The following is an 18,870-nucleotide window of genomic DNA, read 5'->3' as shown; positions in this document are numbered from 1 at the left end:
TTATCTTTACATAATACAGCTCTGTTGTGCAACCACCTGATTTTAAGTTTATTTTAATAGTTTTATTTGTTTTACCTGTTGGATGATTTATTTGTACATTTCTTTTATACGGTCTTTTAATTTGTGTGCTTGTATTTTGCTGTTTTTTTATGTTTTTCTTTTTATATTTGATTGATTTTTATCCTGTCTATGAAAAGCACTTTGTGCCCCTAGCTTGAAAAGTGCTGTACAAATAAAATTATTATTATTAAGATATGCTCGTTCTACGTTATCATGCACCTCCATTAATTTTTTTCCCCATTTTGATTCGGGGCCCCCGGGATCCCGACACATGGACCCATGCCCGGACTCTTCTGGTATGGTGCCTACATTTCCCAGACTACATCGCTGCTGGTGCATTCGCCATATTGCCTTCGCCTAAACGCGCTGGCTGGATAGGCAGTATCCACAACTGAAAATGTAAGTACAGAAAACAATCATATTTTAAGCAAGCTAGGAATATTTCGCTTCTATGTCTGTATGTGTGTAGCATCGGCGGTTCACGTACGAGTTTGCAGCTGTTAAAACGTTGAAAATAAGGTAAAAAAGCACACAGCTGACCTCAGGAGATTGGTGCGTCGGCTCGGGCTCTGTTGTTGTTTTTCCCTCTTGTCACAGCGACAAATTACAGTCACTACTCCCTCGCTATATTTTAGATATTAGCGTTTTGTGCGGGTAGCTTTAATATTTAAATTGTCATGAAGGAACTGTTTCACACGCCTGTGAATTCGTCGTCTTCTATCGGCTACATACATGCTATATCTTGAGCTTATTTCGCCTCTAATGTGAACGTTACGAAGAATAGCTAAGTTAGCCGATTGGGGTAGCTAGTTAGCATCAGCCACCACAGAGATTTTACGTGAAATATGTCTATTAACTGTAATTGATTTGCTAGCACCAGTAAGATTTACTTAAACAAATGTCAATGTATACTCCTTGTCTTGTGCTAGCTTGCAAAACTATATGAAAACCATCGACTATATAGTGTACCTAATTTGAGTCAGTTGTTACAATATTTTGGGTTTTGTTTATTGGCATGAATTGATAATTGCGGTACAGAGAATGTACACGTTGTGGTCAAGATGCTCCAAGGTTCACATCTCTGTTGTTTTTGTTTCTCCTGACATTTTTCAGCTTATCCGCAAAGATATACCAGCTTGCCATCGACAAGTCAGTGTGTTATATATGGACCACCCCCCCTTTCACCTCTTGTCTGTCACATGTATGGCAGCATGGTCACACAGCTGCAGATGTGAAAATCTGATATTCGGCTTTTTATCTTATCTATTAGTCTTTTTTTCCAGCGGGCTGTGAGGTGGCAATGCAGCACAAATAGCTCATTATTCCCGATGTCCAGTATGGGTTACCCCTGGTTGACTGGAAGATACTGTATTTTGCTCATATTTTCAAATCACTTACAGAGAGGCAAGAGAGGAATTTTCTCCTTGGTAGTAAAAAAATATAATCGCCAGATAGACAATGCTGTACAATTGTTAAGAACCTTTTCAAACTGAAGCGTCTAAAATCAAAATTCATGACCTTAAATGTCTCAAACATAGAATTATGATATGAAAATTCAATTTTTTGATGTCTTTCCAATTTTGTCGTTTCTTGTTATTTCTTTACTTTTAGAAATCAGGTCATATACTCTAAACCTACAGGGTGCAGGCAAAATATCAAAAATAGATATATAATGTAACGCAGTGCAATTGTCATGTATTTAACAAGAATTCTTGAATAACTAGCCACATAAGAAATAGCCTAATAATAAATGTTTTTGGCAGCAAGAACATTTCCTCTGGTGGTGATTTATTTTTCCAAATTAACAAATTTGTGTTTATGAAAGCATGACAATAATAAATTAATAAAATGATGAAAGGCTATGTAAGGCTCAAATGTAGGTTATTAAAATGTGTTAGAAAAGTAGCTCTACTCTTAAAAACATGAAAACATGGAAGAGAAGTAGTGAACGTGTCACAAATGCTAATGAACAGCCATGATGAAGAACAGCAGTTGAGTCTTCGCTGTCTGCATGTGGTGTAGCAGCTGGGTGTGAACATAAAACTGCTTCTATTTTATGAAATAGAAATGACTATTATTTCACATAGATTCACTGATCCTTCAATGTTCAAATCAGAACAGATGTCTGTCTGTCAAGTTGTATTTTTTTACATTCTCTCACGTTTCATTTCTAAACATTTCTATTTATTGCATTCTTTTATTAAATCGGTCTCACGAAGCAGGAACGAAAACTATCAGAAACCATGTTGTGGTAAATAAACGTGTGTATATGTGTGTGTGAACACCATAGTGTGGCTGTGTAATTTCTGAGTATCTGTCGTATGATAAAAGTGTAGATCTGTGGATAACAAAAACAAACATACACAGACATTTGGCAGGAAAATTGTTTTGTTGTAACTAAAACCTTCTGACCTATCAGCAGCTGTCTTTATTATGTTTTTATTGAAGACATGTTTGCTACATCGTTATGCAAACTGCTGTATAGTTGACATTTAATTTCCTAAGCTTTTTGACTTTAAAATGCACACGACAAAGCAAATAAGATCAATATGATCACAAGTGACTGATGACTGAGGTAAAAAATGATTTATTAGCACAAGACAATTATCCACAAAGGAGTTAGCATTAAACCACTGGCCTTAAAGGATACATTCATGTGACTATTGTCTTAAAACAATAGACAGGTGTCCACATGATGACTGAAACAAGTTCTGTTTGCTGTAATTGTTCCTCCTGTCTATACTGCACATATCTTTTGTTACTATCCATCCTCTGCAGCTCAACAGAGACATGATGTCCAGAGAGAAACAAAGAGGGAACTTTGAACTAATAAGAGTGAAACTTTAGATATCTACTTTATTTGACTCGTTTGGACGACTGAATCCTTGTGTACGCTTCTGATAAACACATAATACATCTTGGCTCTTACACTGAAAGCACATTAGGGAGGAATGATTCCAGCAACTGACACTTGGCATCATATGGGCATTTAGCTGTTTAAAAGATAGCTTCACAATTTCTTTGAACCTATCTTTTAAACTGAATGTCCAAGTTTAATAGTTAGAATAACAATTGAATGAAATAACTAATTTATGAAAGGTCAGGAGGTAGAGCAGGTTGTTCCATCCTTCCTGTCCACATGTCACAGTGTACTTCAACAAGACACTGAAACCCCCCCCCCCCCCCCCCCCCCCCCAACAATTCACCATTACACCTTTAGATTTTTAAGAAAATCTCATTTTGTTTTTGTATTTCAGTTTTGCAGCGATGACCCAGACAGTTCAGACCAACGGGGTTCAGCCCCTCAGTAAGACCTGGGAGCTGAGCCTGTACGAGCTACAGAGAACTCCACAGGTAACGATTCATACCGGATCACTTCATTCACATCAGTGTCTCATCTCATCATTTCACTTTTTATTAATGCTGTCATCAAGTTTGTTAGGTTGCAAAAAAGTGAGATGTAGCAGTCACTTTCACCAGGGATAATGTAACAGCTACTGTACGGTATATGGGACATATTTGATATATATATATATACACATTTGGAGGATCTGGAGCTGCCCCATGCTCCTGAAAATAGAACATGTAGATGTGCAAGATCCAAAAATGATGACTCAGTTATTACAGTTATGAGATTTTGGGGGAGCTGAAAACATGAATCAGACCTGCGAGCTGTTTCCACATCAGCTATGCAACCGCTCCTCAGAAACCGTAATCGTATCTCCGCGTTTGTACTAATCTACATCGCACTCTGTTTTCGTACTGGCACAGGAGGCTATAACAGACGGACTGGAGATTGCGGTGTCGCCCAGGTCCTTGCACAGTGAACTCATGTGTCCTATCTGTCTGGACATGTTGAAGAACACAATGACAACCAAAGAATGTCTGCATCGCTTCTGCGCTGATTGTATCATCACAGCTTTGAGATCTGGGTGAGTATTTAAAAACATGTAGGAACCAGGAGAGTTTCTCATGGGGGGTGAGAACACAAATGTCAGAGCTGCAAGCTAATGACCAGTGGTGACCTATGAGGGAAGGGAGTACTGCGGAGCTTCAGGTCCTGCTGTCAGAAATCAGCAGACACATTTATCCATGTTAGAGGAGCTGAAACAATTAGAAAATATTCTGTCCCTCACAATACTCAGTCCTGCCTCCGCTGCTGTCATCAACCATTAAATCATAGAATGTTATTACACCGTTATTACACATGTTATTACACCGTATGTCATCAGCAACGATGTTAGCTTAGAGAAGCACTTGTGGATTAGTCAGTCATTATCTTATTCCTGTAAACAGTGATGTTTGTTCTAGTATGGTTTTCACCATAACTCCCTGAAACGGTGCTGAAGAAAGCCCAAGAGAAGGTTTGTGTAGATCAAGTGTGCAACGTCGGTCAAAAAGAGGCTCCACTTAACTGTACTGTTGAAATGAAAATATATGTGTTGCTTCAGTAATAGTAGTCTGTATTGTCAGTTGAGTTTGTGATACTGATGAACATGTTGATCTGTCTTTTCAGTAACAAAGAGTGTCCTACCTGTCGTAAGAAGCTGGTGTCCAAGAGGTCGCTGCGTCCAGACCCTAATTTCGATGCTCTGATTAGTAAGTGTTTGTCTTACGGTTTGTTTCCACCGGGCACCAGTCTGCGTCACGTTCTGGCTGCGACACAGCCGCTCTAGTCGATGCTTGTGATCCCACCAGACGCACCGCAACGCCATTCAGAAGCGTACCACAAGGGGCTCTCCACTCCAGCTCCGCTAAAATTACGTGCCGAGTGTATTTTTGACGGAAGCCGCGTGAAGCTGCGCAGAGCGGATTGAACCACGCAGGAAGGCAGACGCAGGAACAGTATAGAGCATCCAGTCGACACTCAGTGCAGACTCCCAATCGTATATCACATCACTACATCAACATTACGTCAAAACCACTGGCAGCAGGCCAGAAGTCAAGAGGACTTCGGTCAGAGGATGTTTGCCACCGTGGACGACGAGAGGGTTCATCTTGGAAGTGGAAAATCACAAGATTTTATGACATAGTAGAAGCACAAAAATCAAGGAAACATGACCAAATCAACAGCAAGTCAACACCAGACAGACAAAGTAATCGTTTGTTTGTTTGTTGTTCTCTCTCTCCACATATATATATATGTATATATCCATGGTTGTTACACAGATTATCGCGTGATCTCGCAAATCCAGCAGCCTCACAAAGTACTGAAACACTCCCGGTGTGGTATGACGCTGTGCGGAGGACGCAACAAAACTGTGTCGTAGCCAGAATGCGACGCAGCCGTGCCTGGTGTCAGTAAGGTTCAAGGAGTCCGCTTAAAAAGATGGAGGAGGAATCAGATATTGTTAAAATTCTATAATTTAGTATTGGTTTCATTTATTTCCCGTCAGGTAAGATTTATCCCAGCCGTGACGAGTATGAAGCCCACCAGGAGAGAGTGTTGGCCCGCATTAGCAAACACAACAACCAGCAAGCCCTGTCCCACAGCATAGAGGAGGGGCTGAAGATACAGGCTATGACCAGGTAAACACACACACACACATATATAACATAATGCAGACACACATATATAGAACTCCGTCTGTTCTAATAACTGCGTTTGTTTGTGTCAGACTGCAGCGTGGTAAAAGACACACAGTGGAGAACGGCAGCGGAGCTGAAGACAACGGAGACTCCTCCCACTGTAGCAACGCTTCTGTCCACAGCAATCAGGTCAGTGATGATGTCACACAACACATGATGATGTCATCTGATGGCATGTGTGCAGCTTCTTTGACATCAAATCACTCTTGTACATATTTTTATCCTCAAAATACATAAAAACAAGTAAAGCGAGTGTCAATCTTTATAAATCCGGTCCTTCTGTCATTCTGCTCTGACCATTGAAATATTTAGTGCGACAGTTGCAATCTGGATTCTAGTTAAGTGGTGTAATGATTACATTCAAAAGCAACACACACTTAACAACTGTAAGCTGAGACTCTGAGAACCTGCCTTGCCTCCAAGTGTGGGTTGTCTGTTTATAACTACTAACCACGTAGTTGACCATATTCCTACCAGGAGGCAGGTCCCAGCATCAAACGCACCAAGACGAGTGATGACAGCGGTCTGGATATGGACAACGCTGCTGAGAACGGGGGCGGGGACTCTGTGATCGATGGCGGCGCCAGCGAAATAGAACTGGTGTTTCGGCCACATCCCACCCTGATGGAGAAGGATGACGGTCACAACAGGTGTGTGTGGGGGTGACCGGTCTTAAAATGAAAGCACATCTTCACTGTCTTGTAGAGGAGGGAGATGAAATTAGCCACGAGCATCTAGCCACATCTATTTATGTATTTATCAAGAGTGGTTATTTACACACTTGTATCTGTTTGTGTGTGTGTGTCACTGCAGTGTGGAGTTCGTCCCTCGCTACATTAAGACGTCCGGTAACGCTACAGTGGATCACCTGTCTAAATACCTGGCTGTCCGACTGGCTCTGGAGGAGCTAAGAAGAAACGCCGAGGCTAGTCCTGTTAACGTGGAGGCAGCTTCAGAGAAACAGTACACCATCTACATACCTACTGCTGGAAACCAGTTCACTGTGAGTACACACACTTACATACAAACACACTACCTTTTAGACACATTTACACCATCTATGAAAAACCTGATTTAGGGATTGTTGATAAAGATCTCCCACATCCTTTAGCAGAGACAGAAACCTTTCACTCAGTTAATTATACCTTCAGTCATTTGAACAGAATTCATCAGCAGCTGTTTGCCTGTTTCCAGAGAGAATGGAGCAACTGTTAAGAGGGTTTTTTTTTTGTTCAGCTGAGAAGCAGTAGATGTTTTCTAACTTGTACACATGCTACTACGTTGGATTGATGTAGTGAAGTCCAGTTTCAACCGTTTCATCTCTGTTCACAGGTTCTGAACGGTTCTTTCTCCCTGGAGCTGGTCAGCGAAAAGTACTGGAAGGTCAACAAACCCATGGAGCTCTACTTTGCCCCTACTAAAGAACACAAGTAGACACACATAAACACACACACACACACACACACAAACATACACACACGCACACACTAGTAGGAAGTACACAGTTGGACTTGGCTACACTTGTTACACACAGACGAGGAGGAGGAGGAGGAGGAGGAGGAGGAGGAGGAGGAGGGGTGAAGTGTGTCTGAAGGAGATGAGGAGGGTTGGTAAAACCCCCCCAAAAGGACTCTTGTAAAAAGAAAACTTTGTTTTATATTCTCTGTTATCTTTCTCTGTGTCTCTTTCTATCTTTCTCTCTGTAGAAGGTAGCAGATCAGTACAGCAGCCAGCAGGTACAACTAAAGAGTTAACGGACTGCCAGCAGTGGTTGTAGATTCTCTCTCCAGCTCTGAAAACCAGGGTTCATTCATGTCAGTCTGAATTGCACGATGCTGTTCTCCAAGTTTAAAAAAAAAACAAAAAAAAAAAGTATTATATTGTATTTTCCTTCAGCAAAGGCCCCTTTACACTGTGAGATCTCCTCTGTCCCAAACCAAAGCTGACAACTGTGAGAGAAACATGATGGAAGTATTCAATCCTCGTCTCAACTATCTCAATTCACGAGGTTCCCCCCCCCCCCACCAACATCGCAACAAGCTGCTCTGATTAATTGCTGTGAAGTGAATGTACAATGTGATCGATCAATCAGTCTCTACCCCCCCCCCCCCCCCCCCCCCCGGCTGAGCTGAACCTAACAGACACACCTCATATCATCAGTGTAGTTACTACATGACTGTCTAAACAGTCGCCCTCCCTCGTTAAATGTTGTTTTTTGCTGTGTGATGTAGTGCTACTGTTAGTTTTCCCCTTAATAATATTATATTTCATAAAATGTAATTATTTCTTCTGATGATCCATGTGAAGTGCCATTTTGTAACATTAAAAAAAAAACAACAACAAACAAAACAGTCCCGGCCTTATGATGATGTCATTTACTGTATTTTTTTTGGAAAAGGAGCAGCATAGTTGGCTCGCCTGTGCTCGCATACACACTTTTTTTTTTTTTTTTTAAACTTCATGCATCCATTCATCAGATATTAATCACACATTCTGACAGGCCTCAAAAGTGACATCACACAGTCAGAAGACAGACTGGGACCAGTAATTAGTGACTTGCTGGTATCACACAGTGTATAAGGGCTTTGAATACTGCTTGATAAAAACGACAGCGTTCACACTGAGAAACTTTGACCAGCAGTGGGCAGTTCTTTCTTTATCAAGCTACACAGATTGGAACTTATTTTTTTTTTTGTAACGTGTCAAGTGTTTTTTGAGCTTTTCTTTTTTTTTTTTTTCAATGTCTCTGTAGTCTTTCAAATAAAACTTGTAGAGAACTGTGAAGGTTTGAATGGCTGCAGTGTGTGTGTGTGTGTGTGTGTGTGTGTGAACAAGAAGGGAGAGAGAGAGAGAGCATCGAATGAATGGTGACTCTTGAGCGTGACGCTACCAGTGTGAACGCATAACAATCCAGCTGCATCATCAGCAGGGTTTGTTGCTGTGGCCTCAGACTCGCTGTGGAAACCCTGAGTAGTGACAGAGAATCTAACAGCTGTTGTCTTGATCTGTTACCTCGTAGGAACAAACTGTCCTCTTAATATCTGTGGCTGCTCTCTATGGCTTGTCCTTTTATAAATGTCTTTTTTAACATGGGGAGGAAGGAGTGTGTGTGATTGGAGGGGTGGGTGGGTAGAGGGGGGGTGGGAGGGTATTTCTGCAGCAGCACAGACAGTCAGACCATTACAGTATTCACCATCTCCTTTATTATTTCTACAAACCTACTGTTCACTAGAAGGCGATTGTCAGTCTCTGGAGTGTTTTATTCTCCACCTGATTGGATACATCGTCGCGCCCACATGTGACGATGTAGCTCTTTTTTTTTTTTTTTTCACCATGTCAGAGAAATGTAAAGTTAACTGTAGGGAGCTTCAAACTTGTTCTAACAAACAGGACACACGTTAATATAGTCAGAATGTACCGCTGTGGCTGCTGCTAACAGCCACCAGGGGGCAGATACACTAATTATATGACTGGATTAATTGATGAATGTGTTGGTGCATCACCATCTAAGCTCACGTCAGGTGTAAAGACATTCAGTAAAGCCTGTCTGGACTTTTGTTTTCACTGCTGTTACATAACTGGATAAGTCAGAAGCAGCATTTTTTTTTTTTTTTTCCTTTCTTTGCCAGACACACATCACATGTTTGATATTTTTGCAGTGCGTTTCTGATGTGACGCTTTAAAAAAAAAAAAAAGTTATAAAACCTACAGCGGTGATGAAAAGAGCAGAGTTTCACATTGTCAGAGCACAATATTGTCACATTCCTGGATAAATACTTCACTACATTAAAAAGACAGAATGCAGCCCATTTTTTACCACTTGACTGTGTTCAGTTTAAGACCACTCAGCTGGTATTTGTGAAAATGTATCACTGTTTCCTAAACCTTAGAAACTGACTAAATCATTTGACCTCAATGTCCATGCTTTTTTTTTTCTGAGCATGCAAAGTTCCCTCAACTGTTGCTAGTAAAAAAAAACCTAGTAAGTGGACCTTGAGTTGAGTTCTGGTTCATACCTGCCTGTTAACGTGCCAAACATTTAGCCTCTTGATCAATGAATTGCCAGTGAAGTCAGTTTTAGGTCACATTATGGGTCCAAATGTAGAAAACCATTTCAAAATAAAGGACTTGTTTAAGATCTGCAATAAAACGTCAGTCCGGTTGACTCCGTTTGTTTTCCCCCAGATCCCTCACCTGAAAAATCAATGAAAACAAGCTTCACTCCCGTCTCATCTGGTACCTGTCTGCCTGATTAGCTGTCTGTCTGTGTGTGTGTGTGGAAACTGTATACTGCATCTTTCTGTTTGGACAATAAACCTGAATCTGTGTGTTCAACACAGAACAAAGAGCACTGCTGCTGTTGCTTGTCTTCTTATTCATTTATTAAATCACTGAAACGAGTTAACAGCTTACAGGATCTTGAGGGTTTTTTTTGTTGTTGACTCCATCACCACCTAACATCCGATTGCTAAGATCTGTACTTCAGCTGTGTTTAATCAGTGTGTGTCTCACTTCTTCCTCTCCATATAAAAAGTGAAATTGTATAACAGTTGGTAAAGAGATTTTTCCAAGTGGATAAAAACTGTTTTTTTTCCACAGCTCCCACTAGTTTAGGAGGTTGTTAAATACTGACTTTAGAAAGGTGTGTTCCTGATAATTCTTCCAGGAAATGTTATAAATGTGTATCTTTAGAAAAAAATGGTTTCCTATTATCAGTTTAACATCAACACTGGATCACGAAAAAAACAGCCTTAGTTCACAGAGAATCTGGAGTATTAATAATGTATAAAAATCTTTGGCGGTAATGTTAGTTATGAATGTTTTTGTACGTGCTTGCAGGCTGTCAGGACGTGGATTGTGCTGCAGGAAGGAGTTTCAGTCAACACCATCACACCTGTAACAAACACTGTCACTACTGCAGCTACAGTAACCAGGAAGCTGGTTCACTACCTTTGAGTGAATCATTTTTTCATTGGTTAGTCTATCTATCCATGTTCTGCTGCTTATCCAAATCCAGGTCACATTCATTCAATTAATTACATCATAAGCAATTTTGTAACATACTGCTTGGAAATACTGCAAAATGTATTATAACACTTAATACTTTTAAGCCATATTGTCTCTATTGGTTAACCATCATACTTCCATACTTCAGTCATTATTAAATTGCATTTATGGGGTATTAAAAGGGTCTTAAAAAGTCTTTAAAGAGTTCAGATTCTTCTTTCTTTCCAGCATTGCACAGTCAAAAACCACAGCCATGAACACCATAGCGACAGAGAGTGCGTGTGTGTGTATTAACACTTCATGTGTGATAGTGAAAAACACCCGAAACAGAAATCATTTAAGTATGTGTGAGAAAAAAAAACTTCTGTGAAAATCTTTTTACGGTGATGTCTGTTGTTCTTGGTTTAAATTCAGTTCTAACACTGAATCTGAATAGAATAATTAGAATTGGCTCAGATTATGAGTTTTATATGGATGAAAACTTTCCTCTCCTGATCCAATACCAGCGCTCTCATGTCCTGAATATGAAACATGTTTACTGGATTTCTTTTTATGTCAGGTCATTATTATTAGGAAGCTTTATTTATTCAGGAAATCTCATTAAGATCTCAAGATCTCTTTTGCAACTCAGACTTTAGAACATGTACACAGAATCACATTCACATCACAATCATCATACACACTCAGACACACTACTGAAAACAATCAAACATAATGAGGAACAGCAGCAAGTAAAACTTTAAAGTCGCTCATTGGAACAAGTGCTGTGTTACAGTTCAGAGTTTGTAATGAGGAGCTTTTAAAGCCGAGCTGCTCCGTGATCTGGTGTCATGGTTATCAGCTCTGAGCTCAACTAAAGATGTGAAATAATAGGTCTTATAAAGGAAGACACAGGTGACCTTCAGATAACTCACAGTGGTGAGAGTGACAGCTGTCTGCTGTAATGAATCAGATAGCGTCCAGAGGTTTAAAGGTGTTGGCGGCAGCATGAGTGTACAGGATGTTAGACTGTAGATTGCTTCCTGCTTTGAAAAGAGAAACCAGCTCTGTTCCGCTACAAGAATCCAATGTGAACTTTTAGTTTTTGAGCGAGATGTTCAACATGAGTTCTGTAGGACAATCAGCTGTCTAACCAAAGTATTTATAATGCTGCACTGTGTCAGTTAGTTCTCCATTTGGAGCATGGATAGGTGGTTTGGGCTCTTGTGAGTTTGAGTTAATAGTCCTGGAGAAGAAACCAGGAGATCACTGCTGCACTCAACACTGAGCTGCTATATGACTGTACCTGATAGCAGAAACAATGATTGATTGAAACTGTATTTAGTGTGGATCGTTCACATCCATCTGATACCTGATCTAGACACCATGTTATACTCTAAACGCCAAACTAGCCAGAATCCAGCCACTTCCTGTATCATACTACTGTTTAACCCTCTCAGTCCCAGCGGAACACCAGCGTCTCCTCCACCATTTGTGAGGCTTTCAAACAAAGTGTGAAGGGTTCACATTGGTTATGGTAATTTAGCAAACTATTCACATTCTGGCTGTTCACTCTCGACCTCCATCGGGGGAGAAAGGTCAGCGGTGTGGTTTGATTTGAGTAAAACAGCAGAATTTAAATGTCATTTTCCAGCTGTTATTGATTATGAGGCTGCTGTAAGTCCATTGCTGCTGTCAGTTTCACAGGTTTCATTCAGTGGTGTTACTCTTCTAATATTAGCTATCATAGCTGACACTCTCAGAATTCAGAAAATGTATTTTGTAATAATCTTCATGATGAATCTTGAATGGAAATATTCACAAAATATATCCAATATTTCTTTCACTGTCAAATAGCTCTGAAGAAGGCAGTGCAGCAGACCTGTATAAGACCTGTGTAAGATGCACATTAATAGAGGTATGTTTTTTCAGATTCAGATTCAGTAGCATTTAATTGAAAATTATGCAATGACTGCTAATATAGAAATAATCTGAAGTGTTTCTGGTACAGTACTGTGCAAAAGTTTTAGGCACTTTAAATGTTTCAGTTCTTATCCATAATGCAACACTATCAGGGAGGTGTCTGATTGGACCCAAGTCTACTCTGTAGAGTGACAATGAGCTCAAACATCCAGCCAGAGTCATAAACAACTATCTTCATCAACAAGAAGAACAAGGAGTCCTGCAACAGATGGTTTGACCTCCACAGAGCCCTGATCTCAACATCAATGAGTCAGTCTGGGATTAACATGAAGAGACAGAAGCAGCTGAGACGCCGAAATCCACAGAAGAACTGAGGCAACTTCTCCAAGATGCAGGAACAACCAACCTGCCAAGAACCTGAAACACTGTGTGCAGGTGTACCGAGGAGAACTGCTGCTGTTTTAAAGACAAAGTATCCTCACTTTACTTTTAGGGCCTAAAACTTTTGCACAGTACTGCAGCTCTGACATAACATGGACAACACTTTCTGACAGTCTTCAGTGAATTCTTGACAAAAGCTAAACTGAAAAAGTAAATATGGAAACTTATTTGCTTAGCTAATTTGATCCCTGCAATTTTAAAAGAAACAAAACAGTCACTTTCCGCCTTAGCTTTTAGTCTTTTATTGCAGATATAAAAAGAAAAAACATGAGTGGTACTGGTGAAAGTAGAAAAAAACACTCAATGAACAAAGATGTTCAGAAAATTATAATTATTTGGGCAAAAATATATCCTATCCCAGCAAGCACTGGGCAAAAGGCAGGGAAACACCCTGGACAGGTCACCAGTCTATGACAGTCCATCCAAGAGCAATCTTTTCCATTTCATCGACTTGGATGAGTCAGAAGCTTCAGAGAAGAGGAAGAACAGGAAGGAAAGAACCAGAGTGGAGGAGGAGGAGGAGGAGGAGGGGGGAGATGTTGGAGTGAGCCGGCTGAGGAATCAGAGCAGCCGTGAAGCTGTTTGAAAGAAGCGTGGAGCTTTTCTGGAGAGAATGTGTCTGTCTGAGCGAAGCATCTGAAATGTGTCGGTTCTCTCTGCGTGGTTGGCAAACACAGACAGGGTTTGAGGTGCCAGCACCTCCCTGCCTGCCTGACAGCCAGCACTCCTAAATCCCACAGATGTGAAAAGTGAACTCAAAGAAGAAAAAAAAAAAAAAAAAAGAGGAAATAACAGCAGGAAGACACTCAGCTCCAGTAGAAAAATAAACAGGAATCATGTCCAGAACCAGAGAAGGAGAAACACGTCCCTGTGATCGGCTCTGGTGTATATGGGCAGATTGTTGACTGACGTCTGTTTCCAGTTGGTTACTGTGAGGTCTCAGAGGATCAGACGGTCTTCCTGGCAGTCAGGACTCTGACTATAGAGCCCACTCCTCCTACTGCCAGAGCCTGAGGACACACACACACACACACACACACACACACACACACACACACACACACACACACATCATTCCCAACGTGTACCTGAGCAGACGTCTAATCAGCCAGAAAAAGTGTGTATGTACTTGTGTTAAGTTCAACAGCTGAAATCTGGAGCTGCAGGGACATGAGACAGGTTTTTAAACCAGTCCAGTTATTATGTAACCGGGTAGTTTGTGAAGTGTGGGGTGGGGGACTGTGTAGAGCCAAGAAGGACAGATTTGTGACAAGAAAGAGAAGAAAAAAAAAAACCCCAACATTTGATCTTCATCAAGCTAACACATCGAGTCAAAAACATGAATGGTCAGTGTAGCAGGAGAACCTCAAGTCCTTTATGTCTGAAACCTCCAGCAGTTCAACCAAACGTTAACTTACACCATGATAATATCTATTTCACTGACTGCTTTTATTGCAAATGTCAGCCAACATGTTTTTACTGTAGTTGTGTGCACAGTTTTAGAAAGCAATCAATGATTCCACTGAACGTTTGTAGTTCTAATCTCAAAGTTCAAATCCCGTTTTTGATGCTATTTATTGTGTGCATTTTTTTTTGCAATAGCCATCCAATGTATTTACATTCAGCAATTATTTGTCTATATTGCAGTTTTTCCTGGGAGTGAGTCCACCATCCCTGCACTGGATTCAGATTGCCTCCCTAAACATGATGGATTAACAAGAAATGGATGCATGCATGTAATCCAGCACAGTTAGATCTCGTCGGTGTCAGCTTCAGGAAATACAATGTGTTTGTCACAGAGGTTAGTGGTCAGTTATCAGAGATGTGTCATCTTCTGCTATTTTTGGATCAGTGAGCTGTTAGCAGTGCTCCTCAGCGAGCTAACCAGCTGACTGTGTCCCGCTGTTGTGTAGAAAACTCCTCTCAGACTGTGGTTGCAATTATTATTATTAACTTCTACATTACAACAATGCGAGTTTGTTTGGTTGCTCTGTAAACACAAACTCCAGCTGCTCTTCTCTTGTATTTTTTGACAAAGTAGCTGTTGAGGGAGTGTTGGCTGTCGTAGTAAACCGCACCTCATTTCACCACCAGTAACCAACCACGGCTGTCTCCAAATCAACTCCAGTCTGTGAATTTAGGCAATTAATCTGCTGAATAAAATGATGATCATGACTACAACTATGACCAGAACACCAGGTTAATACATCTGAGAATAAAACTGCTCCAGACAGTCATGTATGTCTGTACAACTAAACAGATCTGTTACTGTGTGGTCATTTAACCAAATCAAACAATCTGTCTTAAACTCTTACAACACTGCTTCAGTTTGAGCAAAAATCTGTGTTTTCTTTCAACCGTGAGGACAAAATCAGTTGGAGTTTGCATCGTCTTTATTTCGATTGATAGCAGCTACGTACCTTTTCATGCCACAGCAGCAGCACAGCGCTGCTGTTGTCAGAGGGTTTCTCAAAGCCTCTGTAAATGTATTTCATCAGCAGGTCCACTCCGGCTTTGTCCAATGAGCCCACAGCTTTCTCAATGTCGCTGCTCTTAAAACTGCTCAGCACTTTGACCACCAGCGTCTCTGCTCGGTCCTACACACACACACACACACACACACACACACACACACACACACACACACATACATACACAAGGGGGATAAGCAATATTACACAACACTTAGGTGAATGTCTTAGCTTTTCCTACACCAAGGAAACCCTGACTTTATGGTGAATGGTGTAAACCGTTTGCATATAGCTTGAATTAGTGTATTAATGTAAGAAATACACATGATGTACAAGTTTGGACCCACATTTAAGGTTAAGACATGATTTGACATCTTTCTGACATTATAACGGCCCGTATTTGCACACATTCTATGAAAATGTCAGTGATGATGTACTTAAATACCTTGACGTTCTGGTTCTTGGAGTTGATTGGAGGATTCTTCAGCACGGCTTGGAGAGCTGCATTCATGTTCCCCTTGCAAAGCGACAGTCAAGGACGACACAATTCCACAGGATAGGAATACACATGCATTTCTTTTGTCAAATTAACACACACACCGAAAAAACACAGTACACTGCTGCCACAGAAAGAAGCACCTGTCGCTTTGCCTCAGAGTCAGGAGAACGGTCGCTGCTTCTTGCCCTTCAAATACACACAAATAAGCATTAATGTGCTCTTAATTATTGATTTTAATGAGGTCGAGGCAGAAACATTTTTTCATTACTTTGATGCAGAACGACCCCTTTCACAGGCACATATTGGATTATTATTATTGCTGCATTTAAGTGTAGCTGGTTGAGGTGAAGCTAATTTTAATTACTTTATATATACTGGTACTTTTGACTATTTTAAAGAGGAGGTTCACAATTTTTCAAGTGTGTCTTAAATCAACAGTCAGGTGTCCATATGAACACTGTAATCATTCCTTTTAAATGACAAGTGTAATAATACAAAGAATACAAATAATTGCATTGATGTAACGCACCGAGTTCACAGCTGTGCAATATAAGATTATAGATTTCACATTAATATGATATGCAGTGACTATGAGTGGGATAGAGTCCGTGTCAGTGGGGGTCAGGGTCTTATTGATGAGACCATCTGCAGTTTGGAAGAAACTGTGAGGTTTTGGTTAAGATAGATTGCCTCTTCTTGCTGGAGGAAAGTGTTCAAAAAAGTTGATTTTGGGGTGTCTGGGGGGTTGGACATGATCTTGCAGCCAATCACCTTCTCAGCACAGCGGATGATACGCTGCAGTCTGCTCTTGTCCTTGGCAGCTGCAGCAGCGTACCATGTGATGGAGGAGGTGAGGATGGACTCAATGATGGCGGTGTAGAGGTGCATCATCATTGGCTTTGGCAGGTTGAACTTCTTCAGCTGCCACAGGAAGTACATCATCTGCTGAGCCTTCTTGGTGACGCTGCTGATGTTTTGCTCCCACTTGAGGTCCTGATGAGGGTTCCCAGGAAGCAGAGGGACTCTGCAATGTCCACTGGGGAGTCACTGGGTGATGGGAGTGGGTGGGGCTGGGTCTTTCTGAAGTCCACAACCATCTCCATTATCTTTAAAGCGTTGAGCTCCAAGTTGTTTTGGCCGCACCAGGACACCAGATGGTCAACCTCCCACCTGTAGGCCGACTCATCCCCACCACAGATGAGCACAATGAGGGTGGTGTCATCTGTGAACTTCAGGAGCTCGACGGATTGGTGACTGCCTGTGCAACTGTTGGTGTACAGGGAGAAGAGAAGTGAAGAAAGGATGCAGTCTTGAGGGGAACTGGTCCTGATGGTCCAGGAGTCAGAGACGTGCTTCCCCAATGTCGTGCTGCTTCCTGTCAACAGAGAAGTTGGTGATCCACCTGCAGGTGGAGTCAAGCACGTGCAGCTGGGAGAGCTTGTCCTGCAGCAGGGAAATCCACAAACAGGATCCTGGCCTGGGCTCCTGCAGAGTCCAGTTGCTGGGGGATGAAATAGCGGGCCATACACTTACATTGTAAGTGCATCATGAAGGGATCTTCTTATGGTCGGTATGAACAGAAGGAATGATTACAGCAAGAAAAACATGTTTCAACTTACATTTGGGCTCCTGACTGTTTTAAGACAGACTTAATAAATTGTGAACCCGTCCTTTAGTGTATGACAGAGCATTATATTTTATAAGCTTGCCATTAGTTTTGTAATACAAAGTCAAATTGTAATCGACAAAGTACTACAGCTGTGAAGTAGTAGTGGTGGAGTAAGAGTACACTATTTCACTCTGAATTGTTGTGGTACAAATAGCTCTCTTGAATAAATGTATTTAATTAGCTATTTCCACCACTGGAGCTAATTATCCATCAACCCTTGTAAAGTTAACAGCACTGGATAGCAAACAAAGCAAACTAATAAACACTATAACAAACACTAAGGAGTAAAAACGCGTTTTTAAACACTTCCTATCAACTTATTTCACTGCAAATAGCTGAGGCGACCACACCCTCCCGCTGACTGATACCCGGAAACGCAACTCTGACAGCAAACTGAACACATTTTTCCCAATAAATGTCACCCATTTCTAACTTTAAATGAATGCCGTTCAATATAGATATATTTTGAATATTTCAAATGCTAATGCAAGGCTGAGAGTCAGTATGTCGGCCTTCTTTTAGCTTCCAGCCACATAATAACAGTACAGACAGTGCCCACCAGCCCTGACTGACACAACGGTGTTACGGGTAGGTTGCCTGCAGAAGACCATTAATGTCAGTAGAGGAGCATTAATGTCTGTAGAGGAGCATTAATGTAGAATATAAAGATAAACGGAAGGATATTGTCTGAGCAGACCGTCCACTTCTGATTCGTCGGGTCCACACTGGTTCTCTCCTCCGTCTTCCTCGTCCACAAACTTGTTCTCGTCGTATTCATCTACGTCTACTTTCCTAAACCGGTCGGAAACTGTATTTTTAGCCATATTGGACACAATAGTAACGGCTGCTTAACGTTAAAACAGGCGTTATGAGCAACGGATATTCTCAGTTGCACTGTACCCGGTAACAAACCTACTTCCTGACTTCGTCGCGTCCGCTTCTTCTTCCTCATCTTTGGATTTGTTGGCGGTTGGTAAACCAGTTTGTAGGTGCTCTACCGCCACCTACTGGACTGGTGTGTGTAGTAATAGATGGCAGAAAACTACAGTGGAAACCCCACTAAATGATCTTTTAATATCCAGTATGAATAGGAGGAATTATTACAGCAAGAAAAAAGTTTCAATGTACACATTGGCATGTCAGTTTGCTTTTGAGAAAGGCTTGAAAAAATGTGAACCTGTCCTTTAATGGGCGCGGATGGCAGCCATGCAGTTTTGCTCCAGTTTTTTTGT

General features: G+C 41.1%; 2 protein-coding genes across 8 annotated transcripts; one reads left to right on the top strand and one right to left on the bottom strand.

The window, feature by feature from the left end:
* The first annotated feature begins 353 nt into the window (after positions 1-353).
* rnf2 (ring finger protein 2) lies at positions 354-9,998 on the top strand. 7 transcript variants are annotated; one of them, XR_006099218.1, is made up of 11 exons: positions 354-459; positions 3,318-3,414; positions 3,826-3,992; positions 4,577-4,659; positions 5,457-5,589; positions 5,679-5,778; positions 6,127-6,299; positions 6,463-6,652; positions 6,982-7,079; positions 7,356-7,463; positions 9,835-9,998. XR_006099218.1 is itself a non-coding variant. In XM_042428297.1 (10 exons), exons 2-10 carry the CDS (start codon positions 3,328-3,330, stop codon positions 9,845-9,847), a joined length of 1,038 nt encoding a protein of 345 aa, XP_042284231.1. In that variant the 5' UTR covers positions 354-459; positions 3,318-3,327; the 3' UTR covers positions 9,848-9,998. The 7 variants fall into 7 exon arrangements, 5 of the variants coding, with proteins under 5 accessions (XP_042284231.1, XP_042284229.1, XP_042284232.1 ...); XR_006099217.1 differs by lacking the exon at positions 9,835-9,998 and adding an exon at positions 7,546-8,762; XM_042428297.1 differs by lacking the exon at positions 7,356-7,463 and having other exon boundaries at positions 3,832-3,992.
* A 3,227-nt stretch (positions 9,999-13,225) lies between these two features.
* On the bottom strand, positions 13,226-18,597 carry LOC121908627 (actin-related protein 2/3 complex subunit 5-like). Its single transcript, XM_042428800.1, has 4 exons — positions 18,323-18,597; positions 15,916-15,988; positions 15,420-15,596; positions 13,226-14,009 (listed from the first exon to the last, which is right to left on the bottom strand). The coding sequence occupies exons 1-4, from the start codon at positions 18,460-18,462 to the stop codon at positions 13,947-13,949; spliced, it is 453 nt and encodes a 150-aa protein (XP_042284734.1). The 5' UTR covers positions 18,463-18,597; the 3' UTR covers positions 13,226-13,946.
* Positions 18,598-18,870: the final 273 nt, after the last annotated feature.

This window comes from Thunnus maccoyii, chromosome 12, assembly GCF_910596095.1.
Source record: "Thunnus maccoyii chromosome 12, fThuMac1.1, whole genome shotgun sequence".
NCBI classification, from domain to species: domain Eukaryota; kingdom Metazoa; phylum Chordata; class Actinopteri; order Scombriformes; family Scombridae; genus Thunnus; species Thunnus maccoyii.
Note: the sequence above shows the minus strand (reverse complement) of the source record. Positions and strands in the feature narration are given on the sequence as shown.